Raw genomic sequence first — 15,500 nt, 5'->3', positions numbered from 1 at the left:
AAATGAACATTATGGAGTTATGAGGTTTCCTCCGGACAGCAGAGATAACTAGAGCGGTGCCCGTTGGGCACTGGCCTACTTGGAACGATGCAAGTTGGAAATGAATGCCCCACTCAGATATATGTCTGTGTCCTTTTTATACCCATATATGGAGTTCTTTGTCAGGCATGCCCAAATATGGAGTCTATGCAGATGTCAGAATGATGTTAGAACGGGCCCTGTCCACTGTACAGAGCCCGGGCAGAGGTCTTTTGGGGCGGTTCTGGACAACTGTGGGTCCGACCGACTCGACACCGGGCACTGCACCCCCTGTGGTGGGGTGGAACGTGTGTGTCGGATTTGAAGTCGGTGTGCGAACGATTCTCGAGTTACGTTGGATTACAGACGTACACACACGCAGAGACTTGGTGCATTTATAGTTAGATGTTTTTAGGTAATTCTCAAATATTTACATTATGCAAATATGAGCGTAGGAAGCCTCCCTGCATGGTACAGATTACAGTAAGCAAATCAACTATGATGAATGAATGGCTTTGAAATCTATAGAGTTGAAGATAATTCTATCACCTCCATCTCCTTGCTCATCATCTTCCTCTGCAGAAAGACAAAGAGTGCATGACAAAGTAAACAAATACATTTTGAAATGATAGATCAGCAACCAGAATTCTATAAATAATGATGCTTCTTACCCTCCTGATGTTCCCTGAAAAAGGAGAGACACAAAAGTACATGTCAGGCATATTATGGGCAATAATGTATTGTATACGATATTCATTATGAGTTTTTGTAAAATAGAGACAATAATTTTGACTGGTAAGTCAAATAACTCACTCATGCTCTGACATGCCAAGGCTAGAGAGAGACCAGAAGATACATATTATTTAGACAAATGTACAACAGGTATACTGTATACATTATCCAACGGTGCTCTAATTTAATATTAACAGAAAATTTCAAAAATAGTATTCCAATACTAACAGACTCCCATAAAAACATGGCAACCCAGATTCATATCCGAACAGTTGTAGCTGTACCTCCAATAGTGGGGCAGAACTACATAGTGTTGAACATGGGTTTTCTTGTAAGGGGGAAGTGTTAAAAGAAAGACTGTTTTTATTTTTTTTACTAATGAGCCAGGAATAGAATTGGCCATAGACTCCAGACTGGAGCAGTGTCCAGTTACCCTGAATAAGAGCTCGGTGTCAGTTGAGGAATCCTCATGGTTAAATTCAATTAGCAAGAGAGAACATGGGATGGAGAGATTAGGCTGGCCTGCAGGCCACTATTAACACCATCCATGTCAATTATTACCGTCTGATGTACTCGCTAGGATTTAAACATGAAGCAAGGAGGTCTCAGTGTAGACCGCTCCTATCAATTCAATCATGTCATCAATCATTATTTAATGTGATTCAGCACTGGAATATGGGAGAGGTTATGTTTGCTCCAGATGAGACCTTGTGAAAGCAGCAGAAGCATACAAACAATTGGACGCAACGATTGAAGATAAGAATCAGAGAACGGAACTAAAGAGGCTCTCCACCAGACACCCCAACAATGAAGACAATGTTCCAAAACACTCTTCAACACCGACAACTGGATGCCTCGTCAGAACACACTGTGTTTGAGTGCATTAACACAGTAGATCAAGAACTGAAGCCTCTTTTAGCCTTGACCTCAGCGCTTGAGCATGACAATCTGAGGCTGAGCAAACAAAGGGCTATTAAAACAAAAGGCAGATGAGGGATTTGGGCAGGAATCCATCACTTACAGCTTCATTGTTAAAGGGGTTTGTTTGACCAAATTGACAGACAGACAGACAGACAGACAGACAGACAGACAGACAGACAGACAGACAGACAGACAGACAGACAGACAGACAGACAGACAGACAGACAGACAGACAGACAGACTCAAGGGACATGACATGTTTCATGTACCAAACAAACCAATCCTGTGCAAATGAACCTAACAAGATTACACAATGATGATGTGTCAACTGGCATGCAATCGTTTCATCATCTATACGTAGGCCACTAGGCCTAGTATGTATACGTTTTTAAGGATAAAATAAGACATCATTGGCATATTTCCGCATCTCAACTTAGCTCAAAACACAGACCCAATTTACTTGTGTGTTTACACATGTAAGCAAACGTGTGTGTATATAACTCATGTTTAGCTGTCACACCCTATCAGTTACCCACATTTCATTATACAGTGCAAAAGATATATCTTATATCAACTGAAAGTTGTTGCCGGTCACTTCAGCACTTAAGTCACTTCAACTTATCAATGTATGTATTGGTGGGGGGGGGGAAGAAAAAAAGAAAAAAAGAAATAAATGTGGGAATAATAATAATTATAATTATAATTTTATATATATATATATATATATATATATATATATTCCGGGGTGTCCGGATCTTCTGTTTTCATATATATATATATATATATATATATATATTCTGTTTTCATATATATATATATATATATATATATATATATATATATGAAAACAGAAGATCCGGACACCCCGGAATTTAAAAGAGGACAACAGGCTTAATTAATTAAAATGCCAACATGTTTCAACCATACGTATGCATTGGAGCTGAAGACATGTTTCAACCATACGTATGCATTGGAGCTGAAGGCACACACACTGACTTGCAGTATGGAATGGGGCCCTTCATAATATGGAGGACTGTACAATAATGTAGGGCTGAGCTGAGCACAAATGTCTGATGCCTCACTCAGTGGTGGGTGATGTTTCAATAAATGATTGTACAACAACGGAAAACAACTGACATTGCAGTGAGGTCATGCAGCACACAGAATATAATATACCTTAGAAAGAAATAATGTACATACCTGCACAAGTGATGAAAGAAGAAAAGGACTGGTCGACACTAATGGTGGAATCCAGAGTAATGACTAGAATGGAGGCATACTGTTACTGTTGGCTATATAGGGGTATACCAAGGTGTGTGTGTGTGGTGTGTGTGTGTGTGTGTGTGTGTGTGTGTGTGTGTGTGTGTGCGCGCCTGCGTGCGTGCGTGCGTGCGTGCCTGCGTGCGTGCCTGTCATGGGTAAACAAGGACGGATTGGTTGGGAACTATAGTGAGAGGATTATTGAGGGAGCAAAATAAAGTTGACAGGCAGAATGATAATGATTGAAAGGATCACCACCACTAACACAAGAGACAAAGGGACAGGTGGTTCTCTGTTGGGAGCACAGACAGCCACAAGAGTCTTAACTAGGAAGAGAAGAAAGATAGACACAAAAACAGTGACAGTGAAGAGACACAGGCAAGCAAAAGAACTTCACAAACACTGCTGATAAGGTGAAAATACAGTTTTCAATACATCCGTCTCTTCAACTTAACTGCATGTGCCACTGCCACCTATAAAGGTTGTCAGAAGACCCACTGTCAGTTGAAGGGGAGATGAGCAGCTTGTGAAGATGAGGCCGGTGCATGTTGAGCCTCACTCAGCACACCACAAAGCACCTTGTTCAGTGGTTTGGGCCAGTAGCCATCAGGCTCCACAAACAAGCTTGAACCCCATGTGAGAAATTAAGACCTTCTGTACACTTTTTTACTGACTGCGTCCTGCATAGACTCTGGCCTACTTGCATATGGCTACTGTGCTGTATATTGCCTAACTTTGACAGATGCCTCATATTAACTCAGACTGTTGTTAGATTGCACATATTTTCATCCAGATATATACTGTATACTCACTGTAAAAGGTCTGTTGACAGACAGTACACATCCATTCATATTTTAGATACATTAATTCATAGATTGTTAATAGGTCATGCAATTATTCATATTTTTTGCAAAGTATGAATGGAGTTGTGACTCACACATCCCCAGAAGTCTCCACATATTTTGGGGTGCATGTCCCTGGGTATGAACTATAGTTCGACTCCTCTGTGATTTTAGAGATGTGGATGCACTTCCTTAGCCGTTAATCCGCCACACAAATGAACAAAAATAAACAAATACAACTGAGACGCTTTGTTTTTTTTAATAAAAAAAGTGAATTCAGCTTTTATTGTAATTTTCCTTTAAAAAAAAAAGGCTGACAATATAGGAACATAGATTAAGTAGAGAGACAAGCTTGGCTGTTCGGTGGTTGATCTGGAGTGAGGAAACTAAGAAAAGAGTCACTGTGTGTTCAGTAAGCAATGGAAAAATGTCCCAAGCATCCGTGTCACTGCCACTGGTGACATGCGCAGTGGCCTTTGAGATCAAAAGGCCCCGTGTATAGAAAGCCACTTGAAGCACTCCAGATCCAACTCACAAAGCAGCTTGATCACCTGCAAATATACTGTTCAAATATATCAGCTTGCATTGTTATGGTGTCTGTTTCATAGCATACATGAAAACCAACAGAAATATACAAAAGAGATGTCACAATGCCCAACAAAGTTGTGAAGTAACTTGATAAAACTTTGAACATTGGCAAACTTAAAGCCTGCTACAGAGTGTTGAAATACAGTTGAATACAGCACCAAACAGTTTATAGTCAATTTGAAAATAATAATCATCTCAAATAACTGACTAAATATAACAAACACAAAGTGGCCAGTGAGTTGGCAATTGGCATTGCAGTGAAAATTATGTGGATATTGATTAATTTAAATAAGAAAAGTAATTTCAGTACTGTATATAACAGCATGGCATTCTCAACAGAAAAGATATACCACAGTACAATCATATGCTACTCTAGACAGTAGAGTAAAGTATCAACATTACAGCGTGGTACAAAGTAGCAGACTTCCAAATTCCCCAATTCTTTGCTGTCACCGCTGTAGAAATGCCCATTTTAAACAGGTGGAAACAGGAAATCAATGGCCTTTAGGAAATCGTTTTCCGCTCTGTTCTGCTCCGTTAAGTCTTTCATGAGAGACTGAGCTGCACCTCAAAGAGTTCCTATGACTCAAACAACCTAGAAATGAAATTCATACTTTGTTGCATGAAAATATCAGACCTACTGTACAAGCTCACAATGTGTCTCAGACGCGACAGAGCATAAAGTAGGTTTTACTGTGCTCATGGCATCACTGGCATCACTGTATGGTGAGCCGTGTGCCCATCTTATTTTTGAGTGGTGTAAACCACTCCTACAACTGGCTTTTTGAGTGGTGTAAACCACTCCTACAACTGGCTTTGTTAGTCTGTCTGTTGCTATGGTCACCCAGTTCACACGGGTGTGATTTCATTACGTCAGACATTACGTCAGACCACAGCTGATCAGTCTATATAAGACCTTACACCACTCAGTTCACACGGGTGTGATTTTTTTTTACAAATAATTACTGTGATGACCGGCAAGTCGTGACACAGCGCAAAGTGAGGCATACTATTAAATGCCAATTTGTTGCTGTCTGGCAGAAATCTTGTATCTCCATATTTCTACTTTTTAAGTTTTTTTGGTAAATGAATACCCTACTTCACTCTTCATACAAGAGTGTCACACAAAAGTAGTGAAAATAGCACATCTACAAACTCACAACACGTATGAGCTTGTAGGTCGGCCATCTTCACCATTTTAAAAGGTTTATAAAATAATTCAAAAAAGGAACGGTTTTGGACATAAAAGGTCTCCACCCGACAACAACAATATACTTATTCACTGCTTTTATTTAAAGTATAAAAAAACTGTACCAGAATAAGAATTTAAAAAATCAAGTTTGATACATTTCAATCTTCTTTTTGAATGGTGCTATTCATGATAACAAAATGCTCAGTTGGGGTACTGTACATTTTTATCCAGAATGAAATGGATTGGATGCTGAATCAAGTAAAAAATATTAATACTTTCAAGATTAGATAAATAAATACGATTTTATATGAACCGAATTTCAATGCTGGCTACCTCCTTTTTTCACTGTACATCCCTTCATGCTGGGGACCCTTGTCCTCCTCTCACCGCTGCCAAAGGTTTTGTGGCAGTGTGTTGTGAGACATGTTTTCACATGTCATAACATGATAAACGCAAGGAGATCTCTTTAAAAAAAAAAAGAAGGTATCCCTGTATTCAAAGTACTGGAGGAGACATCTCATCTGGCATAAGGTCATAGAGTATATAAAAGGATAGAGACTGAACTGGCGCGAAGCTCCGCCCCCCCCCCAGCTATTCATGTCAGTGGAAGTTGCTCAGTGGCGTTTTGAAGCACCCGGAAGACTGCCGGAAGTACCGTCTCAGAACGTCTACTTCCGCATTTGACCACCACATTTTGGTGGTCAAATGCGGAAGTGCAACCGAGCGCTCAATGTTAAAGCCCAGCTGCACGGGGTTTCCCGGTCATGAATCCACGGGTCCGCCTGTAGTCCCTCCTCCTACCACTAGGGCCCAGCGCTTCAACGTTGAATAGCCTCACTGGCCCCTTGCATTAGGTCCTTCTCCTCCAGTACTTTGAATACCATCTGGCTGAAACATAATCTCACAACACACTGCTAATAGACATTTAGCACTTCATAACAATTCAGTTAAAAAAATAATCAATTCCACCATGCCTTTCCTTTCCCTTTTGGCAACAGTTACAGTGCATCTCTCGTCCTCCTCCTTGTGCTTTAAGTCTCTAACTCTACTGCTCTTTCTTCACCCGGGGCCGGCACGCTTCCTGTTTGCCTCCGTCCTTTGGGTCTGGAGACATTAGTCGTGCTAGGTCCAGCAAGGCCTTTTGGATCTGAGCGCCAAACTTGTGGGCACCCTTCAGGGGACACAGAGAGGGCAGAGATTAGAGTAAAACTTGTGGACACCCTTCAGGGGACACAGAGAGGGCAGAGATTAGAGTAAAACTTGTGGGCACCCTTCAGGGGACACAGAGAGGGCAGAGATTAGAGTAAAACTTGTGGGCACCCTTCAGGGGACACAGAGAGGGCAGAGATTAGAGTAAAACTTGTGGGCACCCTTCAGGGGACACAGAGAGGGCAGAGATTAGAGTAAAACTTGTGGACACCCTTCAGGGGACACAGAGAGGGCAGAGATTAGAGTAAAACTTGTGGGCACCCTTCAGGGGACACAGAGAGGGCAGAGATTAGAGTAAAACTTGTGGGCACCCTTCAGGGGACACAGAGAGGGCAGAGATTAGAGTAAAACTTGTGGACACCCTTCAGGGGACACAGAGAGGGCAGAGATTAGAGTAAAACTTGTGGGCACCCTTCAGGGGACACAGAGAAGGCAGAGATTAGAGTAAAAGTTTAGAAAAATATGAGACATGTTGATATACATTTTTAGAACAAGGTAAATAACTAGTAAACCGTACTAGTAGACGTAGTCATAGCTAAAGTAGACATTGGGCCTTATCTCTTGTCATTAGAGCATTTTAACCCGTTTTGACCTGAGATCAGATTCTAAAAATGTCTTCTACATCCTGACAGTTTTCTGAAAAAGCTATGTTTCTATGTCAGTCGTTCTTCGATTTTTCAAAAATAGCAGACCTACAAGGTTTTACGTAGATGTTATGTTAAAAATGGGCCCTTAAAGTCACCCTTTAAATGCTTTTATGAAAATATTAATATTAACTTCAGTAAAAGACGAGAGGCTCACTGGACACTGGATGCCACACCTCGGTGACACCCAGTACTTTGGGTTGTACTTACAGTGTCTGGACATGAGTGCTTGCAAGAGATGTGGAAGTTAATCATCTTTTCTCCCACAATGATGTAAGACACCCCATAACCATCGTCTGCCACCTAGCAGAGACACAGACAGTACTTAACCTCCATGACTCAAACACCTCCCAGAGACAGAACCTTTGCTACTGAGCAACACATATTAAGATGAAGTGGAAAACAATATAAAAAACAGTTACAAAAATGCATACATACTATAATACTAAATATTCTATAAAAGGCTACATTTTTTTTTACTTTTACATTGTTGTTTTTAAAGCTTGGAGAAGGAAAGGTGTGGTAGAAAATAAACTATTTCTATGTACATGACGTTATATATTCTGGGGGAAACGTTAGCCAGAAATAGCCAATATACAAGCTTGTAGATCGGCTATTTTTGGCGAAGGGATTTAGTGTAGACGGAAAAAGTGGTCCAAGTACAGTGTAACCAGGGGTCATCGCCATGTTGGCTTGTGGTGGACATTTTTGTCAACATATTGTTTTTGCCACGGACGTACAAAATGAGTGGATAATAATATTACCAGAAACACATAAATAGATAGCTCTGAATAACAGGTCTGTAACTCTGAGTGTTCAAATGGAACCAAATGGGCCCATAAGGGTCCGTTTGGTTACAGGGGACGTTGCAAATAAAACATTTGAGAACCACTAATACTAGTTGGACTCCTAATGTGCCATAGTGTCATAATAAATATGTGTACGGACATTTTGATGACCCCAGGTTGTAACTCCAGTCCAGTTCTCTAAGACTAGATGGGTTCTACTTCTAACTTAGTGGTTAGGTTGAGAGGGAGGCACTTACTGGGCCGAAGCCTCCCCCACAGGAGATGTACTCTGGGTGGTTGACCAGGTCAAACAGCTCCACCTGCTGGACTGGAGTCTGGCTGGTAGACAGCCTCCACGGCTCCGACAGTACCTGACATAGAAACACACACACACACAGGCAGTCAAAGCATTGCTTTGTTGTAGCTTTGTCAGTACAGTATTTAAAAAACGTTTACTGACATGAATAGAAATAGACCAAACACCTCTTTCAAGAAGGGAGACTCGACGCCGAGGTATTTGGAAACCACATAGAGACAGAAGAGGTGCCTGTCGATGCCAGCTCCAGTCATGGCCATGCGGTACAGGTTCTGGTGCTTCTCTGAGGCAGTGCTGAGCAAACGCCTGCACAAGTCTGACCCCTAGTGGAGAAAGGTGGGAGTGACCCCGTGGCATGAATGCTGCATTAGAAAACTGGACACCGTGGTTATCGCAAACACCATGCTTTCTTTAAAGAGGCTTTCACACTTTCACTATACAACATATTTAAAAAAATACAATACTTGCAGTACAAAGCACTGGATTGTGAATGTGAACTTATCACTGACCTCTCCTGCGTCCAGCGCTCTAATAAAGGCACAGCTCTCGTTACTGCAGGAGCGAACGGTCTCGGTTCTGCCTTCCCTGAACAGCCGGGTCATGGAGGCCTCATAGGTCAGACAGAACATCCCTCTGTCCTGAGGGACGAGAGACACAGAACCCCGACGGGAAGGACTTAGACTTCATTGTACATGGGAATATTTATTGTGGTCAACTGTGTGTGTGTGTGTGTGTGTGTGTGTGTGTGTTCGGAGAGCCAATCTCACCCTGAAGTAAGCCAACTGAAGAGCCAGCTGAATGAAGGCATCTGGACTGATTCTACACTTCTTGATCCTGCCCTTGCCAAAGTCCCGAAAAGAGAAGACGTGAAAGTCCACATCATCTGCCAGAGCCTGGGCTACCGCCAGAGACTGGGAGACCTGCTCCTGACACTGGGATGGACACAGGCGCGCGCACGCACGCACGCGCACACGCACACGCACACACACACACACACGCACACACACACACACACACACACACACACACACACACACACACACACACACACAAATGAACAAATTAGCAGATGAATACGCTCCAAAAATTGCTAAGAAAAGAAGAAGGTCTCCACCAGGAGGATAGGAGTGTGTGTGATGTTTGGCAAAATGTTTAGGAGTGATATAACATGTTTGTTTGTTTTTTGCAACAATCTTCTTCATTGTGTTGAGGAAATGCAGAGTCAGATCACTCATAGCATCTCTGAGGATAGAATTCTGGATGAGCAGGACATGTGCAACATGTTGTACAAAACGGGCCACTCCTGAAGACTTTGGAAGGCAATCTTAGCCAATCAGTGTAGAATCTGAGAAATCAAACAGACTCGTCTTGATCACATGACTACAGAGATCATGTATACAGATTTGCATGAGATTTGGATGAAATCTGTGCGACTAATATAAACAATGTGTTTTGCAGAAATCAGCCTCATGGTGGCGCTATAACCGGCAGATGTGGAGGGATGCAGGGAAAATGTTTTTCCATGCCTCTAGGGAGTACGCATACAAAGTTGTACACAGAACGATGCAGTTATAGGTAAAAACAGGAATTGCCCTGTTATAGCGCCACCATGAGGCTGGTTTGGAAAATACATTGTGTCATGTCATCCTCAGCCTAGTGGAAATGTGCGTGTATAATTTCACGGAAATTGCACACTATGTTTGTGATTTGTGGTATTTTGTTCGAAACGGACCAATCATGTGAGCTTTGGAAGCGAATCTTAGCCAATCAGGAAGGAAGATGGGAAATGGTGCAGATCCGTGTTGATCACATGACTATAGAGATAGTGTATACCGAATTGTGTGATGTATGGATAAAATGTGTACGAGTAATCTACAGAAATGTGTTTTGCCTAAATCGGCCTCATGGTGGCGCTATAACAGGTCATTGAGGAATATTTGGGGCAGAGGTTCGTCGTTGGCATCCAGAGAGTGTGTGTGCAAAGTTTGGCATGGATCGGGCCAACGGTGCCGGAGATTAGCTGGTAACAGACGGACGGAAGGAAGGAAGGACGGACGGACACACACACGGACGGAGTGCAAAACATACTCTCTCCCCATGCCTTCGGCCTGGTGGAGACAATAATCTGTGGCTAGTAGCTACATTATTATCAGTAGATTAACAGGGCTAATATTATATTTAAATTAATAGTAGATTGACAACAATCAGGGAGGACTGTTAGTGAATAATCAGACTAATCTAATGAGTCAATTATAAAAAAAATACCGTATTTAAAAAAGAAAACATGCAAAAAAACAACACGATCATTTGATTAATCTAAAAAGTAAACAATAGAGTAGTCTCTAAGAAGATCATTGATAGTTCCAAAATAAAATTAAATTAAATGATGGACCGCTAACCTCTGGGGAAATGTCCCAGTTCAGCTTCTGTGGTCGTAGTAAAGACGGATCCACGTCTCCTTTACAGTGGCCCTCCTCATTGTACCCAAGCCGGAAGCTGTCTGTGGCCAGAACATACTGGGGAGAAAAGAAAAGCTTAATTTATACTCCATCGCATGATGGTGTCGCTTGCCGAAAAGCTAGCAAATGCTTGAAAATGTGTTATTTACACACGCCACACTGAAGACAACAACGCTAGAATAAAGAAACCATGGATAAAGACACAATCCGTGTGTCGCCTATAGTGACATGGGGGTCCTGACGGAGTACTTTTGCGTTACACATCACTGACGCAACAACACTATAGAGCGTCGCAGTCCCGCCTCCTACCCTGGACCAGGAAATTAAACCCAATGCATTATTCTCATAGACATTTCTTAAAGTATTTATTTAAAGACGGTTACGCCGCGGACAAAGCCAACTTGAGTCGTGACAACTCATGACAACACAAACAATATTTTGGACCAAACAAATAATTAGAAAGAAGAAAAAAAACGGCAGGTTACAACACTTTTTTTGTTGTTTTACTTCTTTGTAATTATTTGTTTGGTCCAAAATATTGTTTGTGTTGTCATGAGTTGTCACGACTCGAGTTGGCTTTGTCCGCGGCGTAACCGTCTTTAAATAAATACTTTAAGAAATGTCTATGAGAATAATGCATTGGGTTTCATTTCCTGGTCCAGGGTAGGAGGCGGGACTGCGACGCTCTATATGTCCTTACATAATCGACTAATCGTAATTATTTGAGATAATCACAATTATTTTTGCATAATCGTCATACTCTGTTCCAGAAAGAAAGAAAATTCATACATTTTCAAAAAAATTAAAAAATTCGGCAGTAACCCATGCTCATTGGGGTCACTAACCTCCCATAGGTGTGCTACGACTGGTGCATCGGCCCACGAGTGTTCTGCGTTCAGACCGTTCTTCCCGTTCCTGTATATCACGACTGAGAAGGACTTGTCAAACCACCTGTGTGACACCGAACACAAACAAATTAGTTGGGTGAACCAATGCAGGAGAAATCCCCACATCTCTATTTTATAACTATAGTACTATACTATAGCTATATGCAAGAGAGAATGTACAGTGACCTCTTCAGATTAAAGCAGGACCAGGACGTCTGCTTTGTGTGTGCTCAATCTACTCAAAGTGGGGTCTGTCCGGGGACCTCCAGGGGTCCTTCAAGGGGTTCCAGGGGATCCCCAGGCAAATTTGTTAATATAGCATGCAAATCAGTTTAACCACTTAATTCCTATTTTATACTTTATAATTGTGAAATAGAAGAAAAACAAATGTGACAACTTTTATTTTTGTACACATATTTTCTCTTATAGGGGTCCCTGACACATTTTGGGGATTTGGGGGTTTGGGGATCCTCGACTTGAAAATGTTTGAGAACCACTGACTTCATTATCCAGCTTATTACATGGCTACTTACAAAAATAAATCAAATATTTAAATGATTCCAAAAAAACAGAGACAGATCACCGGTCTGTTATTCAGAACAACGGTCTGCTATCAGGAAATAACAGACTGTAGAATGTCCCGACTGACCAATGAGAATGGACAATTCATCAAAGTTGTTTAATAAAAGGTACCTAATACGCTTTTCACGGCTCTGTACCTGTCATAACATTTCCCATGGAGCAAGGACTTGGCGTAGCGGTCTAGACTAGCCGCCGGGTCCTCTCCCATCATTCCTTGCTCATCATCATCTAAGGTCACAAAGAAGGCAGCTCTCTCAATGCAGTCCAGCGAACGCTTATTCACCCCACTGCTGAAGTACTCCTTCCTGGCCTTGGCCCATGGAATTCTGAGAAATGAATCAGAAGAGAAACTATTACTGCTACAACAATTATTACTATTAGATAAAGCATACAATGGATGTTTTAAAGGTCTTTACAGGCCCACAATGGAAACAAAAGACACCCCTTCCCTTAGCTTAGCACCTCAATCGGGTAAAATAAAACCCTAGGCAGGTAAAGGAAGAAATCTCAGGACGGATCACAATAAAGAGGACCAGGGCGTAGACTAGAGCAATGCAATGGGTGGACAGTTTTACAGAAAACAAAGGACACAAATCCATTTGCACAGTAAGTTGACATTTTAAAGTTAGGTGACTCCTTCTTTTCCTGGATCAACAACATTACAGAAATGCTGTGCAAGAGGCAGAGTAGTAGCACTCTTGACAGTTGACAATATTCCTGAAATGAGCCGATAATACAGAACAATAGATCATATAATAGAGATGTGACTTTAGTAAGCGGTGGGACTGACCTGTCTCCGGCGGTCAGAGCTCCCAGCTTCTCCTCCCCGGCAGAAGGAGGCGCGTCGTCGTCTAGGATCCTCTGGATTTGGGATTCGATCTCCCTGGGGGACAGGAGCCGCCCCGCGTGGTACACCCACAGCCGGAAGTAACGTCCTCTGTGGTACACCACCACGTATTCACTGTCCTGCCAGTGCTGCACCGTGTCTTCACGTTGAAAGAGATGGACGGATAGGGATGAGAAAGAAAGGTCATGTAGGTGTCAGTGGAGGCGAAGGAGTTTGAACGCCTGCTGCACGTGGGAGAGGGGGGATATGGGTAAGCACTACACTGTAAAATCCTCAGTGTTTATTTAACATTACTTTACTTGATTTGTTTTGACGGGACACCGCATTAATAATCGACAATATCAATATAATGTAAATACACGGTATTTAGCAAAAATGCTAATTTACAGTCCCCACACAAAAAAAACAAGCATACGTTAGAGTACGATAGAGTACATTACATTACACAGGGAAAAGCATGAATGCAAAAACAGTGGTACACAACAGGTACAAAAGGTGCAAAGTATATCAATTTGACTAAATAGTGGTGTTTGTCAATCACAGGGCTCTGAGAGCGCAGACACTGATTAGCGCTTCCACTTTTTGGTGTATGCAATGTTTTACCATGTTTTACCAGACCAGTTCAAACCTGCAGGTGGCTCTTTTACAAAGACTGAGACAGTTGAATACTACTGTAGGTTAGGTTACAAATACTGTGTGAATATTTATCATTTAAATACATTATCTTGCGCCACTCTTCCACTGTGTGATTTATCCATTGATAATTGAATTAAAGGTGCTGTAGGCAACATTATTGCCTACAGCACAATGTCAAAAGAATATTAGTCATTTGAAGGGTGTGAGAGAACCCACAGCGTGTGTGTTATTCCATGACTCTGTATTTACTGCCCACATCGCCTGATTAATCAGGGTACCTCTATGGACTGGAACTATGTGAGGGACATGCCTGTCAATCATGATTCTCAGTCTGTAGCGGTGACTACAGACTGTAGACTGACCCCAAAATCAGGTACCGACCCACAGGTTGAAAACCACTGTGCTAAAAGTAAATGTCACATGAGAATTTGATTATAGCAAAATAATTATACTGGTCCAAAAGAGAACGATCTGCATTTGCTATAAAGGTGTCTAAAGCAAAATCATTATTGGCACTATTTAGCATTTGGTTATTACAGGCAGTGGTGGGGAAAGTAAGTAAAGTAAAAGAACCGTAATCAAACTTTACTTGAGTAAAAGTATAAAAGTATTGGCATCGAAATATACTTAAAGTACCAAAAGTAAAAGCACTCATCATATCCAGTTCACAAGTTGTCTAAAATGTATAAAAATATATAGAAAATAGCAGAGCTCACAACGCATTGCATCGCGACACATTGTGAGCTTGTAGATCGGCCATTTTCAAATAGCCAAAGTTTAAATAGGGCTGAAGTGGTTAATGTATGTTTTTTAACTAACAAATAATTGTAGTGGCGTAAAAGTACAATATTTTACTCTAAGATGTATTGTAATAGAAGCATATAGAAATGTTTTACTTAAGTAAAACATGTTCTATATACTTCAATACAATTACATTAAAGGGGAAAACCACCCATTTTCAACATTTTACTATGTCATTAATATACCTTAGAGCTGTTGTGTGGAAATAATAAAAAAGTCCCCCCATTCTGTGTTTCCTAGAACTGTAATTATGAAAAAAATCATTAACATGGTGAAACACATCTTGATGACATCATCAAGATGTGTTTCACCATGTTAATGATTTTTTTCAGACCTCTAGTTCTAGGAAACACAGAATGGGGGGGACTTTTTATTATTTCCACACAACAGCTCTAAGGTATATTAATGACATAGTAAAATGTTGAAAATGAGTGGAATGCCCCTTTAAGTTAATAATGTAATTAATAATTTAGTACAATACTTGAATACATGTTTTTAGTTACTTTACACCACTGAGAGTACAGTCAGGAATTACAGTAGAGATATGGAGCAGTGCCGTAGCGTCAGATCCTGACTTCAACTGTGCAATGCATGGAGCATATTTGACATCTCCTAAACTCTCCATGTGTGGCTCTGATCTGAAATCATGATTATTTATTGGGAATTTGGGGCTAGTCAGGCGGCAGGAAATGTAATTAATACTACCTGTCAGCGTTCCGGGGATTCGACACGAGTCGAACATCCGCTCAAACTGATAGGAACAGCAAGGAACCGAAGA

At 41.3% G+C, this 15,500-nt stretch overlaps 1 protein-coding gene across 1 annotated transcript in view; it reads right to left on the bottom strand.

Moving 5' to 3' along the window:
- Positions 1-4,016: 4,016 nt before the first annotated feature.
- Positions 4,017-15,500, bottom strand: part of LOC306915673 (carnitine O-palmitoyltransferase 1, liver isoform-like) — a 29,188-nt gene continuing 17,704 nt past the window's right edge. The window contains exons 10-19 of the mRNA XM_079493175.1: positions 13,229-13,424; positions 12,576-12,764; positions 11,815-11,920; positions 10,910-11,026; positions 9,278-9,442; positions 9,020-9,148; positions 8,678-8,833; positions 8,452-8,565; positions 7,617-7,709; positions 4,017-6,724 (exon numbers count right to left, since the gene is read on the bottom strand). Of these exons, the coding sequence (XP_079349301.1) occupies positions 6,599-6,724; positions 7,617-7,709; positions 8,452-8,565; positions 8,678-8,833; positions 9,020-9,148; positions 9,278-9,442; positions 10,910-11,026; positions 11,815-11,920; positions 12,576-12,764; positions 13,229-13,424 (1,391 nt within the window). The 3' untranslated portion in view covers positions 4,017-6,598. The remainder of the gene's footprint in view (positions 6,725-7,616; positions 7,710-8,451; positions 8,566-8,677; positions 8,834-9,019; positions 9,149-9,277; positions 9,443-10,909; positions 11,027-11,814; positions 11,921-12,575; positions 12,765-13,228; positions 13,425-15,500) is intronic.

The sequence above is a fragment of the Electrona antarctica genome (assembly GCF_951216825.1).
Source record: "Electrona antarctica genome assembly, chromosome: 22".
NCBI lineage: Eukaryota > Metazoa > Chordata > Actinopteri > Myctophiformes > Myctophidae > Electrona > Electrona antarctica.
Note: the sequence above shows the minus strand (reverse complement) of the source record. Positions and strands in the feature narration are given on the sequence as shown.